The 13,805-nt window shown below is 44.2% G+C and overlaps 1 protein-coding gene across 2 annotated transcripts in view; it reads right to left on the reverse strand.

Moving 5' to 3' along the window:
- Positions 1-3,914, reverse strand: part of Npas3 (neuronal PAS domain protein 3) — an 883,936-nt gene extending 880,022 nt beyond the window's left edge. For both annotated transcript variants that reach the window (XM_013033452.1, XM_013033453.1), the window contains exon 1: positions 3,844-3,914. In XM_013033452.1, coding sequence (XP_012888906.1) covers positions 3,844-3,914 — 71 coding nt within the window. The remainder of the gene's footprint in view (positions 1-3,843) is intronic.
- Between the last annotated feature and the right edge of the window lie 9,891 nt (positions 3,915-13,805).

Below are 13,805 nucleotides of genomic sequence, written 5' to 3' on the forward strand. Positions count from 1 at the left end.
GGCGGCTCGGCCCAGCTCCTCCGCCGCCCCTTCTCGCCCTAGCGCGCCGCCACCCGAGCTGGCCCGCGGCAGGTGGGGACACACACCCTCCTGGCGGGGGGCCTAGGCCGGGGGAGACGGGGAGGGGGAGGACGCGGAGGGGGCTCCCCGCTGGACCGCTGTGAAAGTATTTCTGGGCATTTTCCAGCTGCTTTGCTCCCGGGCGCGCTCTCACACGCAGGCAGACATACACACCCCCTTCTCCCCCCTCCTTCCCCCCCTTCTCTCTCTCTCGTTCCCTCCGACAGACACACACACCCCCTTTCTCTTCCCCCCCTCTTCCCCCTCCCTCCTTCTCTCCCCCTCAAGTCCTCCACCCCCCCACCCCCATTGAAGGACTGGGAAGCTCGGCTGCCGGCGCAACACCGCCACTCAGTTGCAATTTCAAACACTTCCCTTCTCTAGAGTATCGCAGCCAGGAGGAAAAAAAGAGAGAGAGAGGCACTGGGAGGCCACGAGCGGGAGCTCAGGCGGGCCGTCGCGCCGGACGCGCCGTCGGGGACGGGGGAAATCAGTGCGAGTGGGGGACTTGCGCTGGCCCATCTAGCGCGCCCGTCGCCCCGTGGGCGGGCACAGCTGCTGCCCGGGCACCTGGTGACTCTGGCGCTCCTTAGCCACGTCCCCCAGAGCGGAAGCGTCTGCACTCTCCGCACGCAGGGCACAAACAGGCAGAGCCCGGAGTTCGCAGGTGAATCGCCACGTGTTGAAAGGCAGTTCGAGGGTAACACCTCTCCTGACTCGGGTCCTGGTACCTGACTCCTGGCCCCCCGGAATGCTGGCATGGGGAATCCAGCCCAAAGCCACCTCCCCATTTTTATAGCTCAGCATAGGCCTAAAAGGGTCACTTATGCAAAGCCAGCTCTGGAGTCCTGTTACCTGCTTAGACCCTAGGCAGATCGTTTTCTCCAGGTAGCCACTCTGTAGCTCGAGAGCAGCTTTTTCGCAGACTTGGGTCAGCCACGTGTCAACCAGGCAAGAAGGATGGACTCAATGCTTTTTTCCATGTAGAGTAAATGAAAGCGCCTGATGGGAAACATCGGCCTTACCTGAGGTTTCACATTTTGCTTTTAACTTTAAGGGGAGGGGGTAAAATATCAGAGGAGGGTCCTCTTGGGGGTCCTACCATTCCAGGAAAGCCAAGGCTGAGACTTGGAAAGCTCCACCAAATGCCTAAGTGTTTGACATACCAGAAGTGTTTATCTGCATGATGATGTTTGAGTTCTCTTTGGAGTAAACTCTACAGGTATGAGAAAATGAGACTGATGGAGAAATGAGTGGAAGTGAAGCTCACTACTGGGTAGTGGAGAGGGCAGGTTGCTAGTTGGTATTCTGGCTCTGGGATGTCAGCTTAGAGTATTTTTGCCAAAGGTGACAAGTGAGAGGAGCTGTGTTCTCTCAAGAGAGAGGCAGTCTGCCTAAAAAACAAAAACAAAAACCGCACCCATCTCATCCAGCATAAGACTCCCCAAAAGGACATATGTAAAATGATGTGCACCTTCACTTTAACATACCTATTAGGTCTCAGGGTAAAAACTAAGTCTACCCCTCAGAGCCACTGAAGCCTAAAGGCTCAAGATCCTCATAAAGTGATACAGACAGGAGACTCTTCACTTAACCTTACCTCAAACACCTGCCAGTGGTTTTCTTGCCCCCCTCCCCCTCGTGACTCACTCTTCCGCCCCCAAATTTAACTGCAATGAAGGACAGTAACAGGTGTCATCATATCTGAGTTACCAAACCAAAGAAGGCAATGTTTTCCACAGCTATTGTCTGTCTTCCTTTCTGTCAATAGAAGAGAGCATAAAAATCAAGGGACGTAATAATACCCCCCAAAGGCTAACATTTAGACTTGATTGTTTTTAAAGCCTGTTTTTAAAGCCTCCCTTTTTAGAGCTGCACTGGAATTCAGAACCTTGACAAGTGGTCCAAATTCAAAGAGAAAAGTGGAAAGCACCATCCCACTGCAAAACAGTGTTGGGTGACAGTGACTACCTCTGGATGATCCTGACTAGAGGAAAAAATGGGCCTCAAGATTATTTTTTTCCCTAAAGGGCACACTAACATTCAGAGCAAAGCTAAATTTTGGAAATTCATGACTGCTCTTACGCCCAAGTTATATATTCTAGGTCATTTAAGGTCTTCAGAGGTCCCTGGAATCATCCAAAGGCCATCTGACATTTCTGACCCCTGACACTTTGCTACACAGACCACAGTATTGTGTCTATTGCCTGCACTTCCTAAAGTGACTGCCAGATTCTATTGTCATTTAAATGTTTTTGTGAATCACACACACACACACACACACACACACACACACACACACACACCTGAAAACCATGACAAGAAAAAAAAACTCTTTTCTAGTCCTTTATGTTTGTAAGATTCCCAGATCTTCTGTGTTAAAGGTTCTTGTAATCACTGAAGTAAAACAAAAAGTAAAAAAAAAATCTTTGATAAGGAATAGCTCCTTTTCGAATCAAAGTCTCCTTTTTCAACTCCCGACAAAAAGCAGAGCATATAATGAAGTCTTCTAGAGAATACTTGCAGTCCTGAGCATGAACTTGGAAAACACTCAATGTGTTATGCAAAATCTGTGCTGGTCACTGGGCCATTGGTTAGAAGACATAAAATATGGCAATGATAGATTAGTTTAACCTTTTGGTTTAAATACTGTTGGATTAAATCAAGGGGTCTCAAATCAATGAAGTTTCAACACAAGGTAAAAACAGGACTTGTTATTTGAATTATGCACTATGTGTGTTTTAAGTTAAATGCCACTGGCAAATCTCTCAAATGTTTAATCGTGTGCAATCTGGGAAACACAAATATTTAATTTCACACTTTTCATGTGCTCTTTTTTTCTTCCATCTACCATAAAATTAAGCCCCACATATTGGAGTTTGCCCTTCTTACTACATTGTTAGTTTTTCTCAGTGAATTTTTGTGTATTACATTTTCAAAAAAAAAATCTTGGAACACTCAAAGTTGTCCTTAAGGAAAAACTTTAGGTTCTCCGGCTGTCGTCTTGGTAAATATCTTTTTTTCCCTCTAATCGAATCAAAGAATTTCTATTTCAGTGACTCATTCTTAAAAAAAATCTACAAATATATTTAGTAGAAACGTAAACAAATAATACTTTAAAACTTCCTTCTCACCATCTAGCCTAAGTTTGTTCAATTTGCTTCCTAACTACCACTTCTGATTCTTACCCATTTGCATTATAATACGTCTTAGATGAATACTTAAGAGCGCTGAAGAGACTCGGATTTCATGTCGTATTTCCCTGTAGTAACAGGTGACATGCTAACACTATTATAGTGAATTCCAAGACTACGGCTACACGTGAAAATCGTTTCTGGTCTGCTTGGGAACAAATGATCAACGCGCCTCCAGTGATCAATTGCCCCCCTTGCTGTCCGTCAGACCGGATCTGCGCTGAGCAGAGGCATTGAAAAAATTATCTGCTGTTAGGGGACAGAGATCCCAAACTTTGCAAAAGCACCTTGTGCGGAAGGTGCTCTCAGACTTCGCTGCAACTCTTCTGCTACTCCGGGGTGAGACACTCGGTTTGGGGGGCCAAGCAAGGGGCAAAGGCTGATTTCACTTCGCCAGAGCACCGGAGTGCTCTTCGATCTGGATTGTAATCCCCCCCTCCCCACTTTCCTCCTCTACAGTCCGAGGGGGGCACGCAAAGTGAGCCCCGGTGATGAGCGTGTGTAGTAGGACACAAAACAAGAGCAAAGTGAGTCCCACCCCGGCCCCCGGGACGGGGGGCACTATCCCAGCTCTGGCGGGACTACTCACCGCTGCTGGTAGGAGGTGATGCCCTGGACGTTCTGCGGGGTGCCGTTGGCCCCGGCGCCGGCCCTCCCCATGCCCGCACCGGCCGGCACCCCCGCGGCCGCCCCGCGGCCGCCGCGGCCGTCACCTGCACGCTGAAATCCGGAAAGATTCGGATCATCGCCGCGGCTTGGGCCCCCGGGTGCTGCGGCTCTGGGCTCGGGCTGGCGGGGGCTCGGGCTCGGGCTCCGGCGGCGGCGGCGGCGGCAGCAGCAGCAGCGCGAGCAGCGGCGGCGGCAGCAGCGGAGCCAGGCAGCAGCCTGCAATCCCATTAGTGAGCCGCGGCCACAGTGCGCGGCGGAGAGGCGCTTTGATGTGCGCGCAGCGGGCTGGGGGGGCCGAGAGCGCGAGGAGGCGGCGCGGGGGGTGTGCGAAGGACTTGCAAACAGCAAAACGTGTCAGGGTGGGGCCTTTTTCCCTTTTGGGGGGCAGTGGCGCTCCCCCCCCCTCTTTCCAGGATGTTGCTCTCACTGGCTGCTCGGGCTGCGCCGCGCGAGCCCAGCTGAGGGAAGGAGGGGAGGGGGCGGCGGAGGAAGGATGCACCGGGAGGCTTGGCGAAGACTTGGCCGGTGCTCGGGAATGACGGGCAGTGGAGGGGGCATTTGTTGCCCGCCTCTACACACACACACACACACACACACACACACCCAGCGCGCACTTCCGACCCAAAGTGCAAGACCGAGGCGCGCTTTCTTCCCCTGCCTTCTCTAGAGAAATAGCCACCATCCAGGCAGGCTCGAGCCTCCCGCGGCGTGCGGCTAGCTGGACTCCAGCCCGCGGGGGGTGGGAATGGAGGCGCACCACCTCCGCTCCTAGCCCCGGACCCCCTCTTGGCCGGGCTTCAGCACAGCGTGCAACGCTAGCATGGCCAAGCTCAAGTTGGACTCCTGCAGAACTTGCTACTTAGCGAGGAGCGATGGTGTGCGAAGGCGGAGGGGCGAGAAGAAGCGGCTTTTGTACAATGGAGAGTTAGTTCCCCCGGAAGAAAGGGCTCTTCCCGCTCCCCCGCGCGCCAGCAGGCTGTCCTGGGAAAACTTGGGTGGTGGAGACTTGTGGGTCTTGCTAGAAAGATCAGGGTGTGCCCCGGTGTTCCAATTCTCTACCCCCTCTGGAAAGGAATAAATTGGCAGGCACAATTGAGAGGAACTCTGCGAATTCCTACCAGCAGGGAAACAAAAAGAGGAAACACGTGCATTTATTTGCTAGGGGCTTGAGTCTCGGGGCTACTTCTGCACCGGGTCCCTCGGTCTGTCCTTAAGGGGGAAGCGGGAACCCAGAGTGAGGCTCGCAGAACTCGGGGGGGGCGGCGGGAATTGATGGTGTCCTGTACCCCTGCGAGGACCCCCCCTTTCCCCGCCACACACACACACACACACACACACACACCCATGGATCCACTTTCTCCTCTTCCTTCCGGCTGGAGAGACGGAGCAGAGTTGTGCGCCGTGGGCGCAGTCTCGGAGGGATGCAAGGCTCGGGCCCGCAGCCCATGGGGCGCAGGCACATCTTGCCCGGCTTTGCCGGTGCTGTGGAGGGTTTAGCCCCTCTCAACTTGTCCTCCTGTCCACTCACCGCACGCCCAGGCCGGGGCACGCACGGCAGCCTGGGGACTAAAGTCTCCTCACCCTCCACACAAACCCAAGTTGGGCTCCGGGGAAAGCACAGTGACCACAGCCGCGCCACTCAGGCCTTCGTCCAACAGCGCCTCGCTCGGCGAGGCACCTGCTTAACCCTTTGGGCCTGGGGCGCAGCCGGCCCGCCGGGGCTCAGAGCGCCGGGACGCGTGGGGCCAGAAGTTGCCAAAGCGGAGAAAGGCAGGGTCTGGGCGGCTGAGCCACGCCGCACAGGATCTGGAGGCTAAAAGCCTGGCCTCGCTGCAGACCCCGGCGTTCCTTCCCAACCCGTGGCTCTGGAAAAGAGCCAAGCCGCACAAAGGCGAATCCTCGCCCCAGCGGCGTCCCGCGCCGGCCAGGGCAACCTCGGTGCCTCCCCAACCCAAATGAGTTTCCGGAGGAGCCTCCCGCGCCCGGGCGCCACGGGGAGACGGAGGGAGGGAGCCTCGGCTCTCGCTGGCCGGGCCCACGGCGCAGCTGCGTTTCCATTTTCCTCTCAAAGAAAATGCTTTGGACGGCAGATAATACCAGGAGATATGAAACGGCTTCGTCCCCCCCACGTGTTGCACGGAAAAGGAATCGTAATGAGCATCTGTGGCTTGTGGAGGGATCCCACGAGTTCGTTGGAGACCTAGAAGAGGTCCCAGTCCCCTCTTTCGGGTCATTCTTGAGTTCACCGACTAGAAATCAAAGGCAGCCCCCCCCCCGGCATAGTCCGAGTACTGGGGTTTGGGGCGGGGCTGGTGGAAGCCCCCCACCCCCACCCCCAGACAAGCACTACAAAAGTGGGACCTCCCTCCACGCACAGGCCACTGGGGTTCCGTCCCTCCTCATCCTCAGAGCAGAGTCTGAAGGGCACTCAAATACCACTCTTTGGCACTGCGCAGCCTTTCGTTGATCATGCTCATTTTAGCGGGATCAGGCATGTTTTTAGTGGTTGGGGGAAGTTCCCTTCTTTTGCCTGCAGTATTAAAGGCCAAAAGAAGCCCAGGAAAGGGCTAAGGAGTGAGGCGAAAAAAAAAAAAACCGAATTCTGTAACACAGCATTTGTCTGATTTGCAGCCTGTCGTGGCTAGGTGTTAAGGCTGCCACTTGGGCCTGTGCCCACCAGTGAGGGAGGTCCCTGTCAAGTGGCTCCTGCTTCCAAATCGTTCCAGTCCTGCCCTGCAATATCTCAAGCTATGTCTGTTAGCCAGAGGCTGTTCCATTGTATCAAGCCAGAGAAAAATGTTCTTTGGCCAAAAGAAGTTTGTTTGGTTTTTTTAAAATTACTTTTCCTTTTAATATCTTTCTATATGACCAAAAATGCATTATATTTATAGACAAAGACTAATCACTAATTTTTCAATACAAATTTTATAACTACAGACAAGGCCAACGCTGGCATCTTACACCCTACTTATTTTTCAAAATGGGTAGTTGGTCTGCAAATGTGTAACCCTGTTCTGTTCTTCACGCCCCCCCCCGTTTTTTTGAGGATAAATTTCTCTTAGAAGGCTGGAAGACAAATTTGTCCCAATAGAAATGAGATGTGAGATCTGTTGTTACATATTTAAACTACAAGCAGTGAAGCTTCTTCCATTCAATATGATACTGTTAAAATCATTAAATGAGCACATTCAACACCAAAGTTCTAAGTTTCCAATTGTTCATTTTAGGGGAATATGATTCCTGTGCTGAATAAAGTTTTCTCTTTCAAAACAGAAATACTCAAAATACTCAAAGAAGGCTTGCAGAATAGGTTACTTTAGAAGAGACATGGTAAGCCTGTTTTCATAGTTTAGCCTTATATGCATAGCTTCAGAAGGTTGGTCTGCAGGCAATAAGGACAGATTTCTTATTGGATCTGCGGGTTTTCATGTTCATTAAGGACCTTCAGCAAACTATAAGTTTATTGTCTCATTAGTAATTCAGATTCATAGCCCTGCTCCTTCAGTTAAAAATCTTTTACATGCTGGCAGCTGTTTTGAAATATTTTGAAAGTTGCTTTGGCATTCACCCAACCAGAAGGACTCCAGTTAGCACTAAACTGTATGCTTCCACAGTTTGCAACTATCCCCACCCAAATCTACATGTTAGTGTGCAGAGATATAGAAGAGGATTGTGTGATGTTTAACCCTGAATGCAGACAGATGACAGATACTGAGCTATTACAATTGCATATTTGCATCTTCATCTTTGTTGTCAAAAGCCTACTGTGTCTTTTGCTCATAGGATAAAGTATCCACTCTCTGGAAATTTATTTCCATTTGTTTAAATGGTTTGATTTAGATTTTTATTCTTTACTGTCAGATGCTGCTCATGACAGGTAGGAAAGGGAAAGCTAGGAAGCTTGATTATATCTAATTTTTGCCAGATATTTCAGGGGAAAATAAAATAGTATGCAGAGATCAGGATAAGATAAAGCAAAGCAGAAAAAAATAGAATCAAAACCTATGTGCAATGAATAAAGGTGAGAAATGATTTGCTCTGAAGTGTTGGATGTTTTTATTGAAGCAATTTTGCTGTATTCAGAGAATTTTTTTCTCTAAAGAAACTCATATCAGACAACAATCCACAAGAATTCATTGTAGGAAGAGCCATAGCTAATATTTTCATCTCACCATACCACATAAGAGAGATTTTACATTCTGTAGAAGGGTTAAATATTTGATTTATTTTCTATCATCACTCCTCAATCCAAATTGAATTCAAGCTCTTATTGCTAAATTTTCCATGCTATTAACATGTTCTCTAAAAAACAGTCAAAAACAAAACAGTAAGATCAGGGGATGGGGAAAATAATCTAAACTTAGCAATATGTTTTTTCTTAATATTCTAGAAAGGAACCTAAGGAATTAAGAGAGAATATCTAATAAATCATTATCTATGTGTGTGTGTCCATATATAATATATAAGAAGGGTTGAGGATTTTTTTGATCTTACTACTACATATGTTAGACACTGAAATATCTCAAGCTATTACATTAAACTAATTCTCAGGAGACCTGATAAATATATAGCTAGAAAAAGAAGAGGTTTGGTTAAAGAAAAGAAAATCCTTTAGCAATTTTTAAAAACTCCTCAGCAGGCAGGAGAAACTGTTTAGAAAAATTAGTATGACTGAGGAAAAGCCCCACAAATCTGTATATTTTGGATAAAATATTGTGGCACATATTATTCCAAAGCATATGCAAACCAATAACATCCAACTAAAGATAAACTTTTTCTTAAATATAAAATAACTGAATATACTCAACATATTAGAAAAATTTGTTTCTAAGCAATAATTTTTTTTGCTTTTGTTTAATTTGCATGATAGTGCATTTGATTTTGTAAATGAAATAGTACTGATTTTCAGGGAAATGATTTTAAATCTACTTGTGATTATAAAGGAGTCCCATTTGCTGGTTCTCATTTTGTTGCTTCTGTTTTATCAGCATAACTCAAATCTGCATGGAGGCCCTGCAAACTGAGTTGGTCCTAGCACCTCAGATCCCACAACTATGTTTTGTTTCTCCCTAGGTAAATACATGCAGGTGACTTTTTTTTCCACTGAATTTTCTTACAGATTGTGAAGTATCAATTCAGTGCCTGATTGATTGAAGCAGTAGCTAATTGCTTTGGATTGAAAGGTTTGTTTTTTTTTTTTCCAAAATGAAAACAACCATACTAGATGAGTTTTTACATGAATTTTTCATTTTCAGAAGGATAGGATATTGTATAAACCTAATCACACAGCAAATCAAACAAATGGTTTTATTAAGCTCCATGCTGAGTCAACCATTCTGTTTTTATTAAACTGTTATGTCCCTTCACCAACAGGGATGGTTCTCAGGCTTTAATGTACATTAGAATTACAAGAAGGGCTTATTGAAATACACAGTCCTGGGCCTTTCCTTCTACAGGATTTTATTCTGTAAGTTCTATTTGAGATAGGGCCAATATTTTACATTTCTAGCAAATTCCTAGGATAATTTGTCCAAGCACCTTATTTCAGAACCACTGACCTGGCGGGTTTATTACTGAAGATCCTTCTTTGTTACCTACTGACTGAGTGGTTAAGGACAAGTTTAAGTCTTTTGGCTTTACTTTAGCAACCTGGCATTAATTCAATGCAGTAAAAGTCAATTTTTATTGGGTAGTGGCCATGCAGATGCAGTTCCATCCTCGAGCCAAGAATTTGTTAGCAGAGGTAGATATGTACAGAAAGAAGTTGCAGAAAAGTACCCGAAGGGCAACAGCAGTTTCACATAAAAACACATACATGTCCTGGGAGGTAGGCCTGGTGTTAAGCTCAAGAAAAGAGTAGTAAAGATTGTTCAAGAGCAGAATGGCTTCAAACACTTGGTTTCCTCAAGTCTTGGTTCCTTTATTTGTAAAACAAATTGAGTTCTCACAGGATTGTTGTCTATGGAGTACTTTGCACTAGATCCATGTTAATTACTCAGAAAAGGGTGCTCACTCCCAGGAAAATGATATTTAACTTTGCTATCAAATGAGTTCTCTTCCATAAAGATGGAAGGAAAATGTCTTCATAATTATCATTGTGAAATAGTTACCTGATCTCTTTGTGAATGTTGGTGTATTTAAACAGTTCTTTATTTTAAACTCTGACAGTGTACCTGAAGTCAATGTCAAGAAAGACACCAGACAAGAGCACCACAAGTGATTCCTGAAGTCAAAAAGCACTCTTCCAGAGCCTTGAAGTGTTCTCTATACAAAGGACAGTAAAAATTGGGCCTTGCTCCTGTGTAGTGACTCCACAACTCAGAAAACAGATCCCAAAATGTCTCTGACTGAAATCAAGGATGTCAGAATTTCATTCCAAATCTTTTGAACCAATTAGACTAAGAATAAATCTGATCTTTCATTAAGAGTAGCACTTAGTTCAATGATTCACTAACATTCTTCTCCAAGTCCCTTCAACTTTTAAACATTTAGTTTTATAATTTGGATTATTTATATCATATTTAAAGTTAAACCATATGTGTAAGAATTTATTTGAAGATTACAATGATAGCCTGGCATCAGTGGTTCATATATGTAATCCTAGCTAATTTGGAGGCTGAGATCTGAAGACTCAGTTTGAAGCCAGCCTAGACAAATAAATCCATGAGACTTTTATCTTCAATTAACCAGAAAAAAAGACAGAAGTGGGGCTGTGTCTCAAATGGTAGAACACTAATCTTGTGCATAAAAGCTAAGAGATGCAGCCCAGGCCCAGGATACAGTTCCAGCACACCTGCACACCTGTGCACACACATACACACAAACACAATCACAAACCCATTATATATACTTTAATAAAACTTACTTTCAGACAAAGCCAAATATAGTGGTATTGTTTTTTTATTTTTAGTTCTCTTTAATGTCTAGCTTAGTAAAAGACAGATTCCTTTGTCTCTTCTCTGCTTAATCTGTTATGTTTTTTAAGTATTATGTATAGAAACTCCAGTCTTGTACAGTTATATAATTAGAAGAGAGATAGGCTAAATGTTAATAGCCTTTTCAGTATGGATATTCTTTTTGCTACCATCTCAAATCTCAACAAGGGCTGCTTTTCTTTAATCCCCTCTCTCTTTCTCTTTCCTCTTTCATTCCTGCTTGTCTTTCTTCCTCTACTCCGCTGTCCTTTTCTTCCTCTTCTTCTCCTCTTCCTCTTGTTCTCTTTCTCCCTTCCTCCCTCCCTTCCTCAAGACAGGGACTCATTATATTGCCCAAGTTAGCCTTAAATCTACTGGGTAGATTTAAGACTGTTTTCAAACTCCAATCTTGAGTCTCCACCTCTTAAGTATGTATAGGGATTATAGACACTTACCAGCTCAGAGAGAATAGGGTCTTATAAATTAGTTGTAACATGGAATAAGGACTCATATGAAGAAACTTTTCAAGCAGCACCAGTGGTTTACGTCTGTAATTCTAGCTACTCAGGTGGTTAAGACCTGAGGATCACGGTTCAAAGTCAGCCAGAGTAGGAAAGTCCATGAGTTTCTTATCTCCAATTAACCACCATTAAAATGGAAGTGAAGAAGTCATTCAAAGTGGTAGAGCACTAGCCTTGAGCAAACCCTCAGGGACAATGCCCAGACCCCGAGTTCAAGCCCCACAATCACTACCACCAAAACAAAAAAATCAACAACAAAAAAACCACATAAAACTTTTCCTATTATGGTCATTAAAGTTTGTTTTCCTATAGATATTTTTCATCTATGCATGATTTGTCCACTCAAGTATTGATCACTTTAAGATTTTGACTAACTGGTTTATGAGAATCTTGTAAATATTCACACAGCACATTACAAAGTATTATTTTTAAAAAGTCACATCATCTAATCCCACTATGTCTTTAAACATTGGAAAGCTGTCAAGCTCACAATGGTGGCTACAAGTTTCCTAAAATATTAACTTTCACTTGAAAGCTTAAGTATTATCATTAGTAGATACCATCAGTTATATTACCTTTGGAATAATAGATACTTTTTATTAATTTCCAAGAAATTTGGAATTGGATGTGTTGGGTGCATATGCTGTAATTCCAGCACTTGTTGAAGTCAAGGTTTATCATTTTACAAGAATAATCTTTAATCATGTCACCTCTCTGTTATGAGACTATTCTAAAAGAGCTATATGATCTTTCTATCATAGTCTTCATGAGAAACCACAATTAATTTCTTACCTGCTTATCACTATTCTTAGATAGAAGGATTTAAAAGTCTTGCTCAAATAGAAAAAACAAATTCAATTATTATGTAAAGAATCTTCCTTCTCTTTATTTTTTAATCTAATTTTTATTCGGCTTTAATTTAAGTACCCTGGACAGCTGCTCAAGATCCAGACCAAATGAAAGACTACCTCAACTTGCAAATAAAAGAGTAGCTCAACTTCTTCCAGTTAGATCAGTACTTGTTTTCAGTGATTCATAATCAAATAAATATCTCAAAGAGGTGATAGACCATTGGGGACTTAATCATTTAACTTGTATATTGAAAATAGATAGCCTAAGACATTTCTCTGTTGAAGAACCTGGGTTCTTTCTGTCTTGTTCCTCCATGTTAGTAGTATTGAAGAATGGGGCAGGATGGTGTCTCATTCCTGAAAGTCCAGCTACTAAGGACTAAGGTATAGATTAGGAGGACTGTGATTGGAGGCCATCCCAAGCAAAATAATTAGTAAGGCCCTATCTCAACCAACAAAAGAGAAGTAGTGGAACATTGTGCTCCTGCAAGCTACATGGAGAGGGTAGTGGTGAGGATCATAGTCCTACAGTGTCCCTGGAAAAAAACACAAGACACTACACTCAAAATATCTAAAGCAAAAGAAAGCCTGATATCATGATATCATCAGAAAGAAAAACCTTGAAATAGTGTTTACAGTCCAAGATAATCACATACCACATACAAATTATAATTCATAGGATTAGGGAACACATGTCTTTTCCCTTTTAAGATGTTTTGAATGCTTATTTCCTTTCATGCAATTATTTCTAACGTATTTATAAGATGATTTCTTTGTTGCTTTGTATGTCCCTTCCCATGGTATAATCCCTGCTTTCACTGTATTTGATGTTGGTATAATTGCTGGAGGGGAAGGGAAAAAACAAATCGAGATACAGGTGGACCCATTGCAACAATGAGATGTTCAAGTTGTTATGTCGAAAAACGAACTTTACAACTTTGGAGGGGGGATAGGAAGGGATGGGAAGGGGAAACAAAGCAAGAGCAACAATGCTTGATAAGAAATGTACTCATTACCTTGCCCATGTAATTGTAACTCCTATGTATGGTATTTTCACACACACACACACACACACACACACACACACACACACAAATATGTTTTGAAAGTGACAGTTCCCTCAGGTCTCACTTGATGAAACCTAGTCACCTAGCCACAGCTGAATGAAGATATGCTGGGAGATGAAGGCTTTATCATAGTTATATGGACAGATAAAAACATTTAAGAGTGCTACTATTATAAAATAAGGTGATGCTGTTCAAGGAAAAGGAAATATACTTATGTAACTGTAATCCCTCTGTATATCACCTTTATAATACATTTAAAAAATAAGTTTTGGGTTGAGTTTAAAAATTCACTCAAAAAGAAAAGAAAAAAATCCATTTAATCCCAAACTAAAATATTGGAACTAGGCCTTCTTGATGGTGGTGAGGATAAATTTTAACAGTATTTACTTGAGATCTATTGGTAACCAAATTGAGAGGTATTCACCTGTGAAGCCCATAAAGATTCATTTCTGATTCTCAGGGAAGCCATGGTAAAGAGATTTAGGAAGAAAATATCTTCCTTTTGCTAAAAAAATAGCAAATATGTATG

This window comes from Dipodomys ordii, unplaced genomic scaffold, assembly GCF_000151885.1.
Source record: "Dipodomys ordii isolate 6190 unplaced genomic scaffold, Dord_2.0 Scaffold168, whole genome shotgun sequence".
Classification (NCBI taxonomy): domain Eukaryota; kingdom Metazoa; phylum Chordata; class Mammalia; order Rodentia; family Heteromyidae; genus Dipodomys; species Dipodomys ordii.